This window comes from Castor canadensis, chromosome 1 (genome assembly GCF_047511655.1).
Source record: "Castor canadensis chromosome 1, mCasCan1.hap1v2, whole genome shotgun sequence".
Classification (NCBI taxonomy): domain Eukaryota; kingdom Metazoa; phylum Chordata; class Mammalia; order Rodentia; family Castoridae; genus Castor; species Castor canadensis.
In genome coordinates, this window is record NC_133386.1 from 202,374,617 (window position 1) to 202,393,430 (window position 18,814).

Consider the following 18,814-nt stretch of genomic DNA (forward strand, 5'->3'; position numbering starts at 1 on the left):
CTCCTGATGTGTCCTTAGCTTGGAAACATCTTGAAATGGCAGGCGTCTGTTCATAAGCTGAGCCCTGGCTGTTGCATTCAGTAAAGAAGCAGGGCAGCAGGCTGGGTTGTGAGTTGCTGAGCATACAGCTGGTCCTCCAGCTAAGAGGCCAAGAGTGGGAGTGAGGCCAAAATCCTCAGCGGCGGAGGAGTCAGGGCTAGCAAAGGAATGTGAAGATGAACTTCACATGAGTAAGAGGAGATTTGGGATGGTTTACAGGAGAGGGACTTGGAGGGATGGACAGGGTCAGCTGTTAGAATGGGATGAAAGGAAACCTCTGAGAAAGCAGGTGAGAACCGCACTGGGTGAGAGCAGTAGGGAAAGTAGGACTGCAGGTTCACATGCCTGCATTTAGTTCAGGACCAAACGTTAGCAAAGAAGGAAATATCAGATCTTGAGTTTAGGAACTTGGCTCTTGTCCAGAGGTGCCAAAACTAGTAAAAAAAATAATAATAATCTTTGCCTAAATCACGCCTGGCTTCATGCAAGTAGTGTTCTGGTAAGGAGCCTGGTAAGACTTGAGGCCAGCACTGTCCATGGTAACTAGCTTTTGTGTAGCTTAAAGCTTGCATCCATTTTCTTTCATCATTTTCTCAAAACAGCTCTGTGAGGACCAATTGGCCCTGTTTGTAGACGGAAGAGCTGAGGCTACCTAGGGTCACCTCCAGGAAGGCGGAGTCAGCTTCGCCGGCCGCTTGGGGTCGGGAGGGCTGGTCTGGCCCCAGGGCCCGGTTATCGCGCCTAGCAGCCCCGCGGTGGGGGGGTGGAGGGGGGAAGACCCGCTGGGTCCCGGCTCCGCCTCCTGCCTTTTCTCGCTGGAAGCCCCGCCTCCAGGGGGGCCCGAGGAACCGCCACTTCCACAGCGTCCAATGAGCGTAGCCGAAGGCGGGACGGGCGCCCGCCTAGAACCAATCTGATTGGGTCGGGGCGGGGCTGCGGTGGGCGGGAGCCGAGGGGCGGCACCGCGGTCTTCCCAGCCCGGAGAGAGCCCGGCGCGGGCGGCGCGCACGGGGCCCTGCTGAGCGCGCACCCGCTGCCCGCCACCCGCGCAGCACCTCCGCCCGCTCCGCCCTCTGGGTCGTGGTGCCCATCCCTCCCCTGCTCTGCAGTCGCCTCCCCGACAGGGGCTCGGGTGCCGGGCTGGGGGCAGGGGCGGGAGCCGCGGGACGAGCGCCTGAGGTGGGTGCAGAACGGGAGACCCGGGGCCGGGCGGGCGGGTCGGCTCCTGGGTCAGCCCCGCAGACGGACTCCAGGGAGAGGCCGGCCAAGGCGCCAGAACCTGGCTCCCGGCCTGCCTGGGTCGCGGGCGCTCTCCCTGCGCCCTGGTACCCCTCCCAGACCACTACCCTCCCCACCGGGGACACCCCGCCCCTCTAGCTGCCCGCAGCCTCCTCACTCCTGTCGCCCATTGTCGCCTGTGCACCTGCCCTCCCACTCCCCCTCCAGGCCGGACCCTCGCCCAGCCTTGCCACTCTTCCCCCAGCGCCACTCCTTCAGACCCCATTCTCTGGCTTTGTCGTTTGGACACCTGGTCACCTCAACTCTGTTCGTTCAGTTCACCGCCCCACTCCCCAACATTTTCATCCAAATCCGGCTCAGGCCCTCATCCCCGCCCTCCTCCTAGGGGTCTCCCCCCCAGAAGGCCTGACTGTTCCCTACACCTACCCCTCTCAGCCCAGCCCCCCATCCATACTTCTTTATTGTCTCCGAGCTGTCCCCTGAACTCTATTCATACTTCTCCCCCAATATGCCAAACCCCAGCCCAGACTCCCCTCTCCCTCTGACCAAAGATGCCCCCTCCCAGGTCTGGGCTGGCATCCTGAGGATGCTGCCACTCAGTGGCCATTTCCCTACTTCTTCAGCTGGTCCAATCTCTGGTGGCCTCCGCACTCCAGCCACTGCTCTGTCTTCCTGCCCTCTTCCTTCCTGTGCTCTTCTATTGCTCCTGGTGTCAGCCCACCTGGCTCTCTCCTCTCCTCGCAGGTGACCTGGAGGAGCCATGGAACTGAGCAGCAAGAAGAAGCTTCATGCTCTGTCATTAGCCGAGAAGATCCAGGTGCTGGAACTCCTGGATGAGTCCAAGATGTCCCAGTCAGAGGTGGCCCGGCGCTTCCAGGTCTCCCAGCCCCAGATCTCACGCATCTGCAAGAATAAGGAGAAGCTTCTGGCAGACTGGTGCAGTGGCACAGCCAACCGGGAGCGCAAGCGCAAACGGGAGTCCAAGTACAGCGGCATCGATGAGGCTCTGCTCTGCTGGTACCACATCGCCCAGGCCAAGGCCTGGGAGGTGACAGGGCCCATGCTGCTTCACAAAGCCAAGGAGCTGGCTGATATCATGGGCCAGGATTTTGTGCCTAGCATCGGCTGGCTGGTCCGTTGGAAACGCCGAAACAACGTAGGCTTTGGGACTCACCATGTCCTCGCCCCTTCATTCTCCTCTGAACCACCTCCTCCAGGACTCACATCTCAGGCCCAGCCACCTCTTTCCCTTAAAGACTTCTCCCCAGAGGACATCTTTGGCTGTGCCGAAGTGCCCCTGCTGTATCGGGCAGTGCCTGGCAGAGCTTTTGCATGTGATCGGGTGAAGGTACTGCTGTGTGCCAACAGCAGGGGTACAGAGAAGCGGCGGGTATTAGTGGGCGGGCTCCAGGCTGCCCCAAGATGCTTCTTTGGGGTCTGCAGTGAGGTGCTGCCTGCTTCCTACCATCCAGACCCAGACATTCCCTGGTCAGAATGGTTGGCACAGTTCGACCAGGACATGGGGCAGCAGGGCCGACAGGTAGCCTTGCTGCTGGCTGCCCGAGTGGTGGAGGAGTTGACAGGCCTGCCCAGGCTCCACCATGTGAGGCTCTTGCCTCTGTCTGCTGCCAGCACCACACCTTCCCTGCCCAGCTCTGTGGTCTGGGCCTTTAAGGCCCATTACCGGCACCGTCTGCTGGGCAAGCTGGCCGCTGTCCAGAGCAGGAGGGAGGACACCCTGCTGGCAGATGCCAGGACCCGCATCACAGTGCTGGACGCTCTGCACATGGCAGCTGCATCCTGGGCTAAGGTGCCTCCTCAGCTCATTTGGAGCAGTTTCATTCAGGAAGGGTTGGCTCCTGGCAAAATGCCCCTGGCCCTGGACAAAGCCTCTGAGATGCCACCAATCCCCAGAGGGCTGAGTCAGGAGGAGTTTTCCTGCTTTGTAGACCTAGAGGGTGAGGAGCCAGGGCCTGGAGTGTGCAAAGAGGAGACAGGCACTGAAGATGAGGAAGAGCATAGAGAGGATGACTTTGAGGCCCTGCCTACCAAAGCAGAAGCCTTGCAGGCCCTGGGCACCTTGAGGAGGTGGTTTGAGTGCAATGGCACCTCACCAGAGCTCTTTGAGAAATTCTACGACTGTGAGGCAGAGGTGGAGCGGCTCTGCTGCCTGTGAAGACACCTTGGCTGCCACCAGAGCCCCTCTGCTCTGTTTCCCATGGAAACGCCTCTCCAGAAGGCAGACCAGTACTTTCTTTCCTGTGGAAATACAGCATGTGGAAGGTATAGAAGGGAGGAAAGTTGTATACCAAGTTTAAGCTCAGAGTGAAAGTCGTTCAAGCCTGAGAAGAGGCTCTAAAGATGGAGCCTTCAGGGCTGGAATCCTGAGTTCAACACGAAGTATCACCACAAAAAAAAAAAAAAAAAAAAGTGGGCCTTTCAAGAAGTTTCCAAACCCTGCATGAAAGTTCTAGAGCCTTAGGAAGGAGTTAGGTCAGAGAGCCTGGGACTTAAGAAGATAGGACTTGGGTTTTACAGACAGTGGCTCTATCCCTTGAACTCCATGTCAAAAACAATTCTCCTTTCAGAAATAAAGTTTTTAACCAGAAAAAAAAAAAAAAAAAAGGCCAGGGTGTGATTTTCATGGGAGAAGGGAGACTCTTTGAATTCAGACTTGAAAAATTGACCACAGTGCAGCTGTTAATGACTCATAGAGATCATTCTTCCAGAATTCCAGCAGTCTGGACTCTCCAGAATTCCAGCAGTCTGGACTCTCCAGAATAGATACCTTCATGGGTCACTCTCATGAGAAGTGAAGCTTGAGGACAGACATGTCCAGGGATTATCCCAGACATTCTACAGCTCTGACCGATTCAACCTCAGATTGTGTGTGTTTGGGGTGGGGGTGGGAAACAGGCCAGGGAAACAAAAAGGAACCAGAATTTGGAATAGCCATTCATTCATTCTTTTTTCATTCATTTGTTCATTTCACAACAGCTTTTCAGCAAGGCCTCCTATATGACAAGATTGAGAAGGTGGTATCTCTATCAGACAGGACCTCGAAGACAATGACAGTGGAACTAGGTATGATGGTTCATGCCTGTAATCCTAGCTTCTTGGGAGGCAGCAATTAGGAGGATCAACATTCAAAAAAGGCAAAAAGTTGTGATACTCCCTCTTAACCAATAAAAAGCTGAGCATGGCGGCACACACCTGTCATCCCAGCTACTTGAGAAGAGTAATAGGACAATGTGGTCCAGACTGACCAGGGCATGAACATGAGACCCTGTCTCAAAAAGTAAAACAAAGACTGGAGGCATGACTCAGGTGGTAAGAGTGCATGCCCAGCAAGCTCAAGGACCTGAGTCCCGGTACCACAAAAAAAAAAAAAAAAAAAAAAAATGACAATGACAATGACAGTGGTGTGTGATTAAGAGTAGAAAAAAACCTTGTGGAAAGTGCTGTTGTCCCAGAGAGCCTGGGGTGACTCTCAGTGGAGGTGAGCCTGGAACTGCAGCCTGTAGAGGAGTGGGAAGGGCCTGGAGCCCAATCCTATTTACTCTTCCTGTCATAGCTGGGATGATAGGCATGTGTCACCACACCCAGTTTTTTCTGTTGAGATGGGGTTTCACAGACTTTCTTGCCCAGGCTGGCCCGGAACCATGATCAGGTCTCCGTCTCCCTCATGGTTAGGATGACAGGCATGAGCTACTGCATCAACTTTGTTGTTGTTTTTTTTTTTTTAGAAGAGAGCAAAGACTTATTAGGATGCCATTGAAAGGAGATAGAATGGCAGGCAGCTATGCAAAGGGGCATAGAGCCTATCTTAAATTTTTTGAAGAACCATTATATTTCCTGTAGTGGATGAAACAAGTTACCTTTCTACTAACAGTATACAAGCTTTCCCTTTTTTTCCTCCACACTCTCAACAACACTTGTTATGTTTTATCTTTTTTTTTTGCACTGGAGCTTGAACTCAGGGCCTGCACTTTGAGCCATTCCCCATCCTTTTTTCATGTAGGGTTTTTTCAAGATAGAGTCTTGCAGAACTATTTGCCTGGCTGTCTTTGAACCAAGATCCTCCTAATCTGCCACCTGAGTAGCTAGGATTGCAGGTGTGAGCCACTGGCATGTGGTTATGTTTTGTCTTCTTAATTATAGCCATCTCATTATGATTTTGATTTGCATTTTTCTGATGATTAGTGATGTTGAAAACCTTTTCATATACTTGTTAGCAATGTGTGTATGTATGTGTGTGTGTTTGAGACAGTCTTGCTATGTAGTCCAGGCTGACCTTGAACTTGATCTTCCTGCCTTTGCCTCCCAAGTGCTGGGAGGCATGCCCTCCCATGCTGGGTCCTATTGGCCATTTGTGTGTCTTCTTTGGGAAAAGACTATTCAAAGTTGGGCATGGTGGTTCACACTTGTAATCCCAGCACTGAGTAAGGAGAATTGAGTCCCAGGCCAGCCTGGGCCACATAGCGAATTTGAGGCCAGCTCAGTTACACAGTGAGACTGTCACAAAGGAAGAAGGAAGAGAGAGATGGAGATAGGAAAGGAAGGAAGGAGGGAAGGAGGGAAAGAGGGAGAAAGGAAGAAGTCTTTTCAGGTCCTTTGCCCATTTTTAATAAAGTTATTTGATTTTTTGCTATTGAGTTGTATGAGGCAGTTTTTTTATAGTTTGGACTTCAATAAGAACTCCTGAAGATCCCACTTTAGGATAAATGTCTTTAGGGAAATTTTAATTACTCTTTTTGTGCACGAGGGGGCCCTATAACACAATAAATTAATTTCTCAGAGGCAGGCTGCAGGGACCTTATTCTTTAATTGTTTCCAGCACAAGGGAGAGAAGCAGGTTTCTTTTAGATCCCCTTTGCTTGTGGGTAGAGGTTGTCTGGCCTACCCTTTCACTGAAGATGCAGCCCCCTTAGGATGCGGGCTCATTTCTGAGTCTTGGACTCAGCTTTCCCACTCCACGTGGACTCAAGGCCTTGTGGTTCTTCCAGGTTCAGGGCTGTGGAGTCAGGTTTGGCCCCAGGGCAGCCCAGTCCCCCACCCGGGTTCACACTCACTTCTCCTGCTTTTCAAAGGGTTCTTGGAATGTTTCCTTACTTCTTGCAAACTTAGCAAGGCTTTTAATGTTATGTTTGGTATAACTGACATAGAATCTAGTTGTTTTATAGTAGGAGGCTCAACATAAAATGTAGAACACCAGCCTGCCAGAGAGGAAGTTAGGAAGACCAGTTTTATTTCATTCATTCATTTGTTCATTCAACAACTATTTATTTTTCTTTTTTGGCTTTTTGTGACAGGGTTTCTCTATATGGACCCCACATGGTCTTGAATTTGAGACCTAGGCTGGTCTTGAACTCTCAGTGTTCCTGCTTCAACCTCCCAAGTGCTGGGATTACACGTATGCAACACCAGCCCAGCAAACAACTATTTATTGAGCACTTCTATATCCCAGAGATTTTTGTTTTGTTTTGTTTATATATTTTTTTCTAGTACTGGGGTTTGAACTCAGGGCTTCACACTTGCTAGGCAAGTGCTTTACAACTTGAGCCACTCTGCCAGTCCTTTTTTGCATTGGTTATTTTTGAGATAGAGTCTCTCAAACTATTTGCCCTGCTGACTTTGAACCACAATCCTAATCTTTGCCTCTCAAGTAGCTAGGATTACAGGTATGAGCCACCAGCACCCAGCCAGTTAGAACTTTGATGATGACAAAAACCAAGCAGAAGAAGCAGGTATAATAAAAAGTTGCATAAAGATAGTGTGTAATTACAATCAAGGAAGAGAGATGAGAAGAAGGCACACACTAGGGGCTCTTAAAGCTGCAGCAGCAGCTTCTAGGAACTTGGTGAAATGCACATTTCCAGACTCTTCCCTTAACCTACTGAATCAGAAACTCAGAGGTGGGACTCAGAAAACCGTCCGGGTGGTTCTGAACCATTGACATAAGCCAATGGAACCTGACCTAAATAGAGGGACTAAAGAAGATCTCCATTGCCAGTGGCAATGGAGGTGTGTGCCAGTGGCTCACACCTGTAATCCTGGCTATTCAGGAGGCAGAGGTTAGGAGGATCAAGGTTCGAAGCCAGCCTGGGCAAATAGTTCTTAAGATCCTATCTTCAAAAAAACCCATTACAAAAAATAGCTGGTGGATGGCTCAGGGTGAAGATCCTGAGTTCAAACCCCAGTACTGCAAAAAAATTAAAAATCTCCATATGGGAGCAATATGGAACTGAAAGATGAATGGGAGGCACAAAAGCAGTGGGAAGAGCATGTGCAAGTGTCCTGTGGTAGGAGGGAACTAGATATGCTTAGGGAACCAAGAGCAAGTGAATGTCTGAGGGCTTTGTGGGCTGGGAGAAGGAGCTTGTCCTTATCACTCTGAGTAAAGAGAAATCATTGAAGAGAAGGGTGACTTGGTCAGAATTGCATTTCAAGAAAGAAGGGGCTGGAATGTAGCTCAGTGGTAGAGCTCTTCCCTAGCATATGCAAGGCCTTGTGTTCAACCCCACCACAGCAAAACAAACAAACAAACAAAAAAAAAAGTCAAATTATTTGTTCAATTTAGGACAGGACCAGGGCTGTAGTATTAGGATTGGAAAAGATGGGGTGGGTCCCATAAACCCTTTAGAAGCAGGGTTAACAGGAGTTGGGGCTGCAAAGTGAGAAGGAGAGGGGTAGAGATAATCTGGGATACCTAGCCTGAGCAGGAAGCCAACGGCACACCTGTGACCTGCGAAACTGCAGCAGGGCCAGGCTGGGGCATCCAAGGTGCCTGTGGGGTACCCAAGGATCCATGACCAGAGACAGCTAACAGTGAGCCTGGTGCTCAGGACGGGGCAGGCTGGGGACACCAGTGAAGTCTCATCCGCACACGATGGGCCCAGCTACTTAGTGAGTCTGGTAATATTTAAGTCTGAGTCATCCCAGAGTTGTGCAATTTCCTCCTTTGCCTGAACATATGGCTGTCACATCACTACACACTTAAATTAGTCTCTGGCGATGTGCATTGCTGTGAAAGTATGACATTTGAGAACAGGAACCCAATGGGATGCTGTTTAACATGTCTGTCCCCATTATAAGCTTGAAACACATGACCCTCAAACATTTGCCCCATTTGTAACCACAAACCAGGACCATTGACTACATCCAATTTCTTAGAGATTTCTTCTCTTATGAATTCTCAGCTGGGTGCAGTGGCTCACACCTGTAATCCTAGCTACTCAGGAGGCAGAGAGTGGGAAGGCCAGCCCAGCAAAAGATAGTGAGACCCCCTTCTCAGCCAATAAAAGCTGGGCTTGGTCGCACGTATCTGTCATGCCAGCTATTTGAAAGAATTTTTTTCTATTGGTCGTACTAGAGGTTGAACTTAGGGCCTCACACTTCCTAGGCAGAAACTCTACAGCTTGAGTCACTGCCAGCAAATGCCAGTTTCGTGGAAGCATAAATAGGAGGGTCATGGTCCAGGTGGGACCAGGCATGAAGTGAGACTCTATTTGAAAAAGAGTTAAAGCAAAAAGGGCTGGGGTCATGGCTTTGGTGGTAGAGTGCTGGCTTAGCACACACAAGGCGCTAAGTTCAAACACTAATACTGCCAAGATTTCTGACAGGCTAACCAACTAACTAACTAAAAAAATTCTCAGCAACCTCAGGCTGAGGATGTGGCTCAGTGATAGAGTGCTTGCCCAGCATGTGCAAGGCTCTGGGTTCGATCCCCAGCATAAAAAAAAAGAAAAAGGAACATCAGTAGCCATTTCCTGCAGGATCTCTGTTGGTCTTCCCACACTTTCCTATGGTGTCATCCTCTCCCTTGAGCCTCCATGCAAGGGGAGTGGTTTTATCACCAACCACTCTGTCTAAAATTCACCCCCGAGGTTGTTCTCCTAGCCCAGTTAGTGGCCACTGCCATGAAAGAGCCGGGTCTGGCACCCAGAGCCCTGTGTGTGGCCTGCTGCTGTCTCTGAGGAGTTTAGAGGAGGGAGCCCCACCAGATATGCCTCTAGGTAGAGCCAAAGGGACATCAGCAGCCCAAGGTCACAGGCATAATTACTCCCCCCAAAAGGATTTAATTAAAACAACGCCCCCACCCCAAAAAAAGGATTCTGGTTTTACTTGCTTGCTAACTGGTCACGTGGTAAAAAACTGCAAACTACAAAGATCCAATCAGATTTGTCCTCTCCTTGCCCTGTTAAGAGACACCACCTTCAAGGCACTGATTGCCCAGTGGTGTTCCAGCATCTGCTGTGCTCCCGCCGCTATGTCCAGCCTGAAACCCTGGCATTGCAGTGGTGTTGCACACTGTCCAATCAAAGGAGATTACAGATGAAACTGAGGCACAGAAAGGGCAGCAATGGGCTCAAAAAAGGAGGGGGACACCAAAACATGATTCTTTTTTAAAAAATGGTTTTGGTGGGACTGAGGTTTGAACCCAGGGCTTTAACACTTGCAAAGCAGGAACTCTACCACTTGAGCCACAACAACAGTGCATTTTGTTCTGGTTATTTGGGAGATGGGGTCTTGCAAACTATTTGCCCAGGTTGGCCTCAAACCTCGATTCTCCCGCTCTCAGCCTCCCAAGTAACTAGGATTACAGGCAGGTGCTACCAGTGCCCAACTAAGGGTTTTCCTTTGAAGCAAGTAAGGTACATTTTGTACGCATTCCTCTTGCTCATGATTCTTCAGCAAGAACCTAACCACAAGTGAGACTCCATCTAGCTGCAAGGAAGGCTGGAAAATGGAACCTCATTCTGGGCCTCCTGCTCAGCTGCCGCACTCTGAGCATGGGAGAATGATCTGCAATGGCCATCCTAGACTGTGACGTGATGCAATGAAGGAGAGCCCCAAGGGGCACATGAAGGGGGACAGTCCTGGCAGATCTAGCCCAGGCGAGTTGAAACTGAGGTGACTTGTAGGAGACAGCCATGGTGCCAGGTAGAACAGGGTAGCAAAGGAACCGGGCTCTGGAGCTGGAGGCTCAGATATGTCCAGGCACACTGTACAACTTACCAGCTGTGTGACCTGGGACAAATTACATGTCTCTGAGCCAAAGCCACATTCTCTGTAAACTGTGGTAATCATATTGGGCACAGGAGCCCCCAGAAAGTGGCAGGAATTCAGGTGGCTATGAGGTGGACTCAGCTTGTCTCACACTGGGACACTGGTGTAGACTATGTTCCGTTTTATGGTTAATTAAAGGAACCCTCTTAGCCTGTTTTTAATTCCCACTTAGCAATTGAGATGGGGAAGAAGACAAGTGCTATAGGATGGATGTAGTCCGGGCAGACACCCCAACTTCTGCCCCCTCACTGGGGATGATCTGGAAAGGGGTCAGGCAGCAGATGGGAGTTGGCGGGCAGGTGTGTGTGGCCGGACCAAGGGAGCAGGTGTGGTGGGCGGAGCAGGGAAGACAGATCAGTGATGCAATCAGCACCGTATTTAATGAGCATTTGTTCAGATGTCTGTTCTGCCTTGGGCAGGTGCTGAGACTGGTAGATGTATAGCCTGACCACAAGGCACTCGCAGGCTAACTGGCACATCAACACCCCTGAAGCAGCACAGGCAACAGCTCTGATCAAGGTGTGAGGTGGGCTGGAGTGCTGGGAACCTCAAAGTCAGCCCAGGCAGGGCAGGAGGGACCCCAGGAGATGGTGCTCCACCTGAGTCTTGGAGAAGGGTGAGGTCAGCTGGAGGCATCCTGCCAGGCCCTGTCCTCATTGGCCACAGGGATAAGCATTCCAGGTCTGGGTCACGAGTGAGCACAACTTGTTCAGGGCCATGAAGTGACCAAGAAAGAGGAAAGCTTAAGGGGAGAGACAGCCAGAGGCTGGGAGCATAGGCCTTTTCCTAAAGGTGATGGGTGTCCCTAGAGGATTCCGGACAGGGAAGAAACAAAAGGTCACTCTCCACTGGTGGGGGTGGGAGGAACCAAGCACACTGTCATTGGAAGGGGGCCGGGTGCAGAGACGGAGGCAGGTGAAGTCAGCTCTTTGAGGGGAAACTGGCATGGGGACTGGAGTGTCACTGCTGGGTTCATCTGTGCCTTGTGCCCCAGTGTCATAGAAGCAAAGGGTTTGAGGTGAGGCCTGCTGGAGACTCAACCCTGCCTTGGAGTCCGTGCTGGGCCAGGACCACTGGCTTCCTGTGCAGGTGGCTCCCAGCCTGTCCAGTCACTGGGGAGGTGCCCAACCCAGGAAGGGCCAAGCCTCTTTGAATTGCGAGTTGGGTACTTTAGCTTGGACTCCAATCCCACAATTGGCCATGGTCCTGCTGCACAGCAGCTGGCATCACTGGCCAGGGTCATCCCCATGAATGCAGGAGATATTCGTAGCTGAGGAAGGTGACAGCGTTGACAGGAAAGCCACGGGCACTGTTGATGGTCAAGCCCCGGAAGAAGACCCTCAGTCCCTCCTGCCGGAAGCTGCTCACCACACAGTCCAACACTCCCTGGTACTCCCTCCGCCTCAGCCCATCCATCTGCATCCGGGACTTGATCACATCCAAAGGCGTGGCTGCAACCCAGGAGGCGATGCCTGCAAAGCCGCCTGCCACCAGCACTGTGGCTGAGCCTGGGGTAGAGGGAGTGTGGGTGGGATCAGATTGGAACAGAGCATGCTCCCAGCCCTCTTCTCCCTCCTTACCTGCAAGCCCTGCCCTTCCACCACCTCACTTACTGGGGTTCTGGCCATGCGGCGTGTTCTGGTGACAGAACCCTTCATAGGTGACGAAGTAGAGTCCCAAAGTGGGAGTGTCCCTCAGCATCAGGGCCCAGGCTCCACGGAACAATCCCCGGGGCCCCTCCTCCCGGAAGATGGTGGCTGCACAGTGCACAGGCCCCCGGTACCGGGGTTGGGGACCACCAGGCTGCACCCTCGGTTCTGTCTGATTTTGTAGACGGACTTTGATGAGATCAAAAGGGGCCAGGAAGAAGGTCTGTCAGGAAGGACACAGAAGTCCCTGGGTGGGGATTTTCTGCTTGTAATAAGAGAGGAGAGGCAGAGGGGCTGCATGGCCTGTGGGGGCTATGCCAGCTCCTGCCACCAACTTTGGGTCTTTTGCACACATGGCTGGGTATGGGCAGGGTGATTAAGTATAGTGAGTGAGGACAGGCCACCTCCTTTAGCATCAAGCTCTGACAGCACTCAGCACTGCCCCCTCCTGTGTGACAGAGGACACCAGTCCCCAGAGGACAAACCCGAATGATTTTTCCAGCAGTGGGAGTGGGTTTCTAGCTTCCCTAACTCTGGGGATGCACACCCATTGGTAGCAACCAGGGCTGAATGAGGATTCAGTCTATGACCATGAGACAGCAAAGAACCAACCTCCCCAGGGTGAAGGAGGCCACCTTGTTGGCATTGTTCTAATTACCAGATCCAACTTTATAGTCTCCCTCCCCCACCTTCTTCAAAACACCTCCCAGCAGGGGCAGTGCCTCTCATCAAGCCCCAGACACTGATGTACAAACAGACTTCTGAGGGTGGCACAGTGGTGACAGGTAGGATTTAGCAGGTCCTAGAACTCTAACCATTGTCTTGGGACAGATCTGGGTAGCACTGAACTGGGCCTGGGTGAGGGTGGGGCTGAGGAGATGGTAGCGGGGTGAGATTTGGGCCATGGCTGTAACTATGCCAAGAGAAGCCTGCCTAGCAAGCATGAGGACCTGAGTTTAAACCCCAGTACTGCCAAAAAAAAAAAAAAAAAAAAGTCCAGTAAGAGAAGGAAGCTGCTGAAGTTCAGCTGCTGGGAAGTCCAAGCTGAGGTTGGCCCGTCTCTGGGATATATGTGGTGTCAGTCTGTTTCATGGCAGCCATGAGATCAGTCCCTCAGCCCTTGACATGGCAGCAGAGGGACTGGTAGCCAATTCTGGCCATGGGCTTTAGCAGGTGCAGGCCACAGTCTTCTTACTTCCATCTTGGCAGGCAGGGTAGGGGACCCCCATTGTGATGCTGCCCTCAGGAACCTAATGGCAGGGCTGAGCTGAGGATTTCTCCAGAGAGTGGGCTCCTGATCCAGGCCCTTCTGGGGCTAAGGAAAGGGCTGGGCTGAAGGTGGGGGCATCCCACGCAATGACGAGTGTACACTGCCTCACCATTGATAGGGCTGGCCTCAGCCAGGCCAGAAGCAACTTTAGTGCCCATCAGAGGCTGTCAGCTGCTGCCTCTTCCTCCCACCTCCTCACTGAAACACATTGTTGCTCCAAGACTGGGAGTCAATTCCTCTCCGTGGCTCCTGAGAGTCAGAGGGGGTGGGGACTGAGGAGCAGGGCCTGGTTGGGCCTAAGTCAGGCCATCTCACCAAGGGTCTCAGTTCTCTTGCTTGCTTTTGTGAGGTGCATGTCTAGGGCTCAGGAAATACATAGGCATGCACCTGTAGGAGAAGGGGCAGAAGACAAGCCAGGACCTCGGTGGCCTTGTTAATCATTGATTCTCTTGAGTGAGTAGCCTGACTTTGTTCTCTGGTCTTCCTTTCTGTCCCATGAAGTCTGAAGGGCATCAGGGCAGGTGCCCAGTCAAGGGTGTCCCATGTGCCCAGCTGAGGTGCAGGATGGAGTCAGGCACCCATTCCTCTGCCCAGTGAGGCTCAGGGCTCTATTCAGCTCAGGTCCCCTCTGGGGCCTAACGGCCCCTACCCTCAGACTCCCAGCATACAGTGCTGAGAAAAAAAACCAAAAACAAATGATGGGGTGACTTAATGATTCATATCCTGGGCCTCTCCCAGGCAGCTCTGTGGCCTGAGGCCTCAAGTGAGGCTCACAGCCACCCAGGCAGGCAAAGCCCTGAGTCAAACAGACTGGACAAGTGCCAGGACAACATTGGGACCACTAGAGGGGTAAAGTTCTGAGCTCTATCAGGGCTGGCAGTTCTTGGGGTCAAAGGTCACCATGGGGACTAATCCTGTCAATCTGACAGCAGTCATTGACTGCTTCTTCATGGTATTCTCTTAGCACTTCCTCTCCCCACCTCTCTCTGCCTTTTGCCTCTTCTGGTCTCCATGACCTGCAGCCTGGCAGGCCAGAAAGGCTGCCCATCCACAGCTATGGGTCAGCAGAGGGGGCCGAGAGGGGACAGATCCCACTGGCCATCACTATGCTACCTGTGTGTGTGTGTGCCCACATGCTGCCCTCTCACCTGTATGACACCCCCAGTGCAGCCTGCTATGAAGACGTGCGTGTAACTGGGCAGCTGGGTACGCCGCTCCTGGTGGGACATGGCCGTGAGAGCCAACAGGACGTTGCTGTAGACCCCAAAAAGGACGGAGTTGACCACGGCTATGCTGACCAGAGGGAAGCTCATTCCCTTGAAGAAGCCCAGGAGCTGCAGAACAACATGGTGGCACTGGTTTGGCATGGAGGGCCTCCCCTCTGCCCTTACTAGCCCTGGTCAGGCCTCCTGTGGCTGGACACCACTCCTGTAGGAGCCCTGCTCAGAGACATGGAGCAGGTGAGGCTGTCTAGGCCTCGGCTCCATGCTTGGAGTACTTAGCTACCTCCTGCTGCCCCTAAGGGCCCCAGACTTGGGTCTTGTCTCTTCCAGGGGCAGAAAACTGTTAGCAAGGAGAAGGAAGCTTCTCCTCCTACCCAGATGCCCCTGACCCCAAAGCAGGCCACCCACCGACTCATGGCGGTACGTCTTCACTATGCAGTCCATAATGCCCCGGTACGTGCTCTGGGTCTGCAGCCGTACCTGGATGGGAAGGACAGGGCAAGTGGGCAGGCAGGCAGGCCAGGGCTGCTTCTACATCAGGCAGCCAGTTCTCCCACGAAGAGTTTACCTGTTCTTGCTCTAGGAACCTGATGTTTGGTTAAGGCCAGACCATTGTTCCTCTGGTACCTCTCCTAGACTCACCTTTACAGTGTCAAAGGGGTGTCCCAGGACCAGGCCCAGAGCTCCTGTGGACAAGAAGGTGCTGTGAGTGAGTGCGTTGCACCAGGTGCAGGAGGCAGTCTGTGCTTGAGAAGAGAGGGATTCAAGCTGGAGGATGGAGGCCCAGCCTTCTCATAACCTGCCACCCACCTTCCATGCCTGACTCCAGAGACTCCAGCTGTCCCTGCTACACCAGGCATTGGGCCAGAAAGGTGCTGGGACAAGGGAGTGAGACCCTGGACTCCTCCTAAGAATGAACACCTTGTCCTTAACCCTGATTATGGACTGTGGGACTTAGAAAAGAGTTTCCACTGTTCTCTCCTTACCAGCTGTATTCCTGCCTTCCTTCATCCCAGAGGGTTGTGGCCTTGATCCAGAGCAGGCCTTGCCCTGCCCTCCCCTTAGTCAGCAGTGCAGAGCTGGAGGCCCTTCCTCCAGTCCTGCTGACCCTAGGGGAGGAGGCACCCCACTTCCTGGTCTTCCTTCCCTTGAGGGAGGCTCACAATGCCCCTCTTTCTCCTAAGAGGAATATCACCAGCAGCTGAGCTGGGTACACACCCACAGAGGACCTCAGGGCCCGGAACGCCACCCCATTGCCAGGTAGGGCAGAAGCCTAAAGAGGAACTCAGGACAGCAGGTAAGCTCAAAGGTGAACTTCCTTCTGGGCTTCACAGAAGGCCGAGACAGGGTGGGCCAGGAGAGGAGGAAGGGCTCATGCTGCAGGGTGCTCCTCGGCTCTCAGGCCTTCAGCAGTGTCAGGCAGAATGGCCTTGCGATGCAGAAGTAGCCCCTCCTACCGTTGCCTTTCTCTCCTCTTCATACTGCTGGCCATTCTCAGGAGCTCTGAGGACAACTGGCTCTGTGATGGACTTAGCTCTTCTTGTTGCCCACCTTTCCCGGGAAGTGACCCACCCTTGGGGGTAATGTGATGGAAAGAAGAGAAAAATGACTCACCAGAGATCCAACCAGCCACAAACTCCTCCACTGGCATTGTCTGAGCTTAGGTGGGAACTGGCGGCTCTGGCTCCACAGAAGAGACTGGTGAAAGTATAACCTCCCCGCCCTGCTCCGGACAGATAACCTCCCACTAATGTTTAACCATGGATACAGGTTAAACAAAGTGGCCCAGTGCTAGACCTCAGGCAACTAGGAGCAACTAGCAGCCTCAGTGGCCCTGAGCCTGAAGGAGGTGTGCACAGCAGAGAACCTCAAGGAGCAGGGTGACAGACCCAGTTGGCCTGAGCCCCTGGCCTGCAGTGACAGCCTTGCCTCATGGTTAGGGGTGGCAACTGGGTCCCGGCCTGGATGATCCTGGGAGAGCTACCTCAGTCAGCAAGGGACAAGGCCCTGCCTGCCTATCCAGCCCAACTCAAACTCCATTCATCCCCTGGGCCTTGCCCACCCTGACAGGCCAGGTAGAGTCAGGGCATGGCCACCAGGGTGCAGCCGCGGTCCACAGTGGCCTGCAGCAGCCACCAGAGACAGGACAGTAAAAACCACCCGGAAAGGAAAGGAGCCCTCCCCAGAAGTAAACTCACCAGGCCCTGAAGCCTGTCTGTCTGCTCTCCCCAGAGTTGTTTATGCCTCAGCCAAGTGAGCCAGAAATGCAGTCTCCCTTGGCCTCCTCTTCCCCTGGGGAAAGAGAAGGATTGCGTGTCTGTGTGCAATGGCTCCATGCTGCTCTCAGTCAAAACCAAAATCCTGTGTTTTCTCTTCCCTTCTCTTACCCTCTGGCCTTCTGCTATGGAATGATAGAGTAAGAAGGACCTCACCAGATGTCACCACCTAGATGTTGGACTTCCCAGCCTCCAAACTGTAAGAAATAAATTTCTTTTCTTTATAAATTAAAAGAGAGAGGGGGACTAAATCCTTTCAATGCCCATCCTCCTCTGACCTCAGTTCCTGCCACCCTGGCCTTCCTACTTTTCTACAAACAGGTCCCCGCCTCCAGGCCTTTGCACCAAGTGTCCCTTCTTCTGGACACTCTCCTCTAGCCTCCTTGAAGCTGGGGCTCAAGTGTCACTTCAGTGAAGCCTCCTGGAATCATTCCATGTATCCTTGTGATCTGTCCTCCCACCCAGCTGTGGGGGCCCCTCCCAGGTGACTCCTTTCCTTTTTAACAATTGCACTTATCAACCACACATAATGTAGCTGACTACTTGGTTGTCTGTCGGGGCAGACTAGGATCTCTGACTGTTTTCACCACAAAACAGTGCATGGCACACGAGCAGGTATGCGAGAAATCTCAATTAAGTGAATCATTGAATGGATGGAAGAATCAGCAGCCAGACCTGGGGCTCTGGTTCTTTCACCCTATCACCAAAAGAATGTAAAGGTTTGGGCTGGGGCATTGCTCAACTGGTAGAGTGCTTGCCTAGCACAAGGCCCAGGGTTCAACCTCAAAAAAACAAACAATACCCCACCCTCCCACTCCAGGTCCCCCTGTAGCTCTTGTTCCCTAGAGGGTGCCCAAGGACTGGCCCTCTTGCTGTGGTCAGAGCAGACCCCACCCACCCTGCTACAGTGGCCTCATCTCAGACCTCCTCCCCCTGGAGCTGCCTGGGGCTCCTGGGACTGCCCCAAAGACCGTTGTGAGGACTGTCTTCTCATGGCAGGTAGGGCTGCCATCCTAGTTCTGCTGTCTGTTACCTCCGAGTGACACTGGGCAGCCCTTCTGTGGGCTTTGGAGTCCTTCATTGCTTACCAAAGTAGGACATGAACCCACCCAATGGCTTGTGTTTAAGTATCTCTCGACCCTCCAAGCCCACAGTTCTCTTCGTTCACTTCAGAAGATGGGTTCCCACTCTCTTTTCCAACCCCACAGATGAATTCAAGAGACAGCCTCTTCTTCCTGACCTGGAGCCTTGCAAAAGAAGCCCACCCTGGAGCTGTTTCTCTGGTCTTCCTGCAAATTCCACCAGGCCCATTGTTCACAGTGTCCTCACTGCCTGCCCCCTGCCCCCATTCCCCTCCCCTTAGGACTCAAGGTTCCCCGCCAGTGGTGGATTCTCTTGCTGGCTCTGAGAGACCCAGGCTTTCCTGTGTGCCTGTCATTTCATGCTGCTCCCTTCCTCTCCCCTCCCCACCCTACTCTGTCAGCCAGCATGCCACCCAGCCTTCCAGACCCTTCCAATGCTCCTCCTTAGTTAGACCCAGACCAGTCTCCTGGCCACCAAACACACTGGATGTCAGCCACCTTATTGGCGCTTTCCCATCCCGTTTCCTCCTTCCTAACTGCTTAGTGTATGACAAGAATTAAGTCACCTAGATAAGTGTCTGGCAGGGCTGGGGTTTTAGCTCAGTGGTAGAGCACTTGCCTTATATATGTGAGGCCCTGGGTTTGATCCCTAGCACTGAAAAAAAAAAAAAAGTGGCACATAAATGTTTGTTGCTAATACTTTTTTCCCCTATGACACTGAAGACTGAACTCAAGGCTTCACACTTGCTAGGTAAGTCCTCTACTACTTGAGCCACACCCCCAGCTCTTCTTTGCTTTAGTTTACTTTTCAGACAGGGTCTCGTGCTATTGCTTAGGGCCTGCCTCAGACTGCAATCTTCCTACCTTTGCCTCCCGAGTAGCTGTGATTACAGGTGTATGCCACCATGCCTGGCGATAATACTCTTATTTCCACTGACAGGGCCTGTGGGGATGGCCTGAGAAGACA

The 18,814-nt window shown here is 52.6% G+C and overlaps 2 protein-coding genes across 10 annotated transcripts; one reads left to right on the forward strand and one right to left on the reverse strand.

Annotated features, from left to right (window-relative positions):
• The first annotated feature begins 1,888 nt into the window (after positions 1-1,888).
• On the forward strand, positions 1,889-3,879 carry Tigd3 (tigger transposable element derived 3). Its single transcript, XM_020164772.2, has one exon. The coding sequence runs from the start codon at positions 2,039-2,041 to the stop codon at positions 3,452-3,454; it is 1,416 nt and encodes a 471-aa protein (XP_020020361.2). The 5' UTR covers positions 1,889-2,038; the 3' UTR covers positions 3,455-3,879.
• Positions 3,880-11,439: 7,560 nt separating this feature from the next.
• Slc25a45 (solute carrier family 25 member 45) lies at positions 11,440-17,031 on the reverse strand. Of its 9 annotated transcripts, XM_020164771.2 has the most exons (8): positions 16,877-17,031; positions 16,688-16,781; positions 16,104-16,236; positions 15,132-15,175; positions 14,898-14,969; positions 14,415-14,600; positions 11,961-12,219; positions 11,440-11,855 (listed from the first exon to the last, which is right to left on the reverse strand). In XM_020164771.2, the coding sequence occupies exons 3-8, from the start codon at positions 16,138-16,140 to the stop codon at positions 11,587-11,589; spliced, it is 867 nt and encodes a 288-aa protein (XP_020020360.1). In that variant the 5' UTR covers positions 16,141-16,236; positions 16,688-16,781; positions 16,877-17,031; the 3' UTR covers positions 11,440-11,586. The 9 variants fall into 9 exon arrangements, with proteins under 9 accessions (XP_020020360.1, XP_073905100.1, XP_073905098.1 ...); XM_074048999.1 differs by lacking the exon at positions 16,104-16,236; XM_074048997.1 differs by lacking the exon at positions 16,104-16,236 and having other exon boundaries at positions 15,058-15,175.
• Between the last annotated feature and the right edge of the window lie 1,783 nt (positions 17,032-18,814).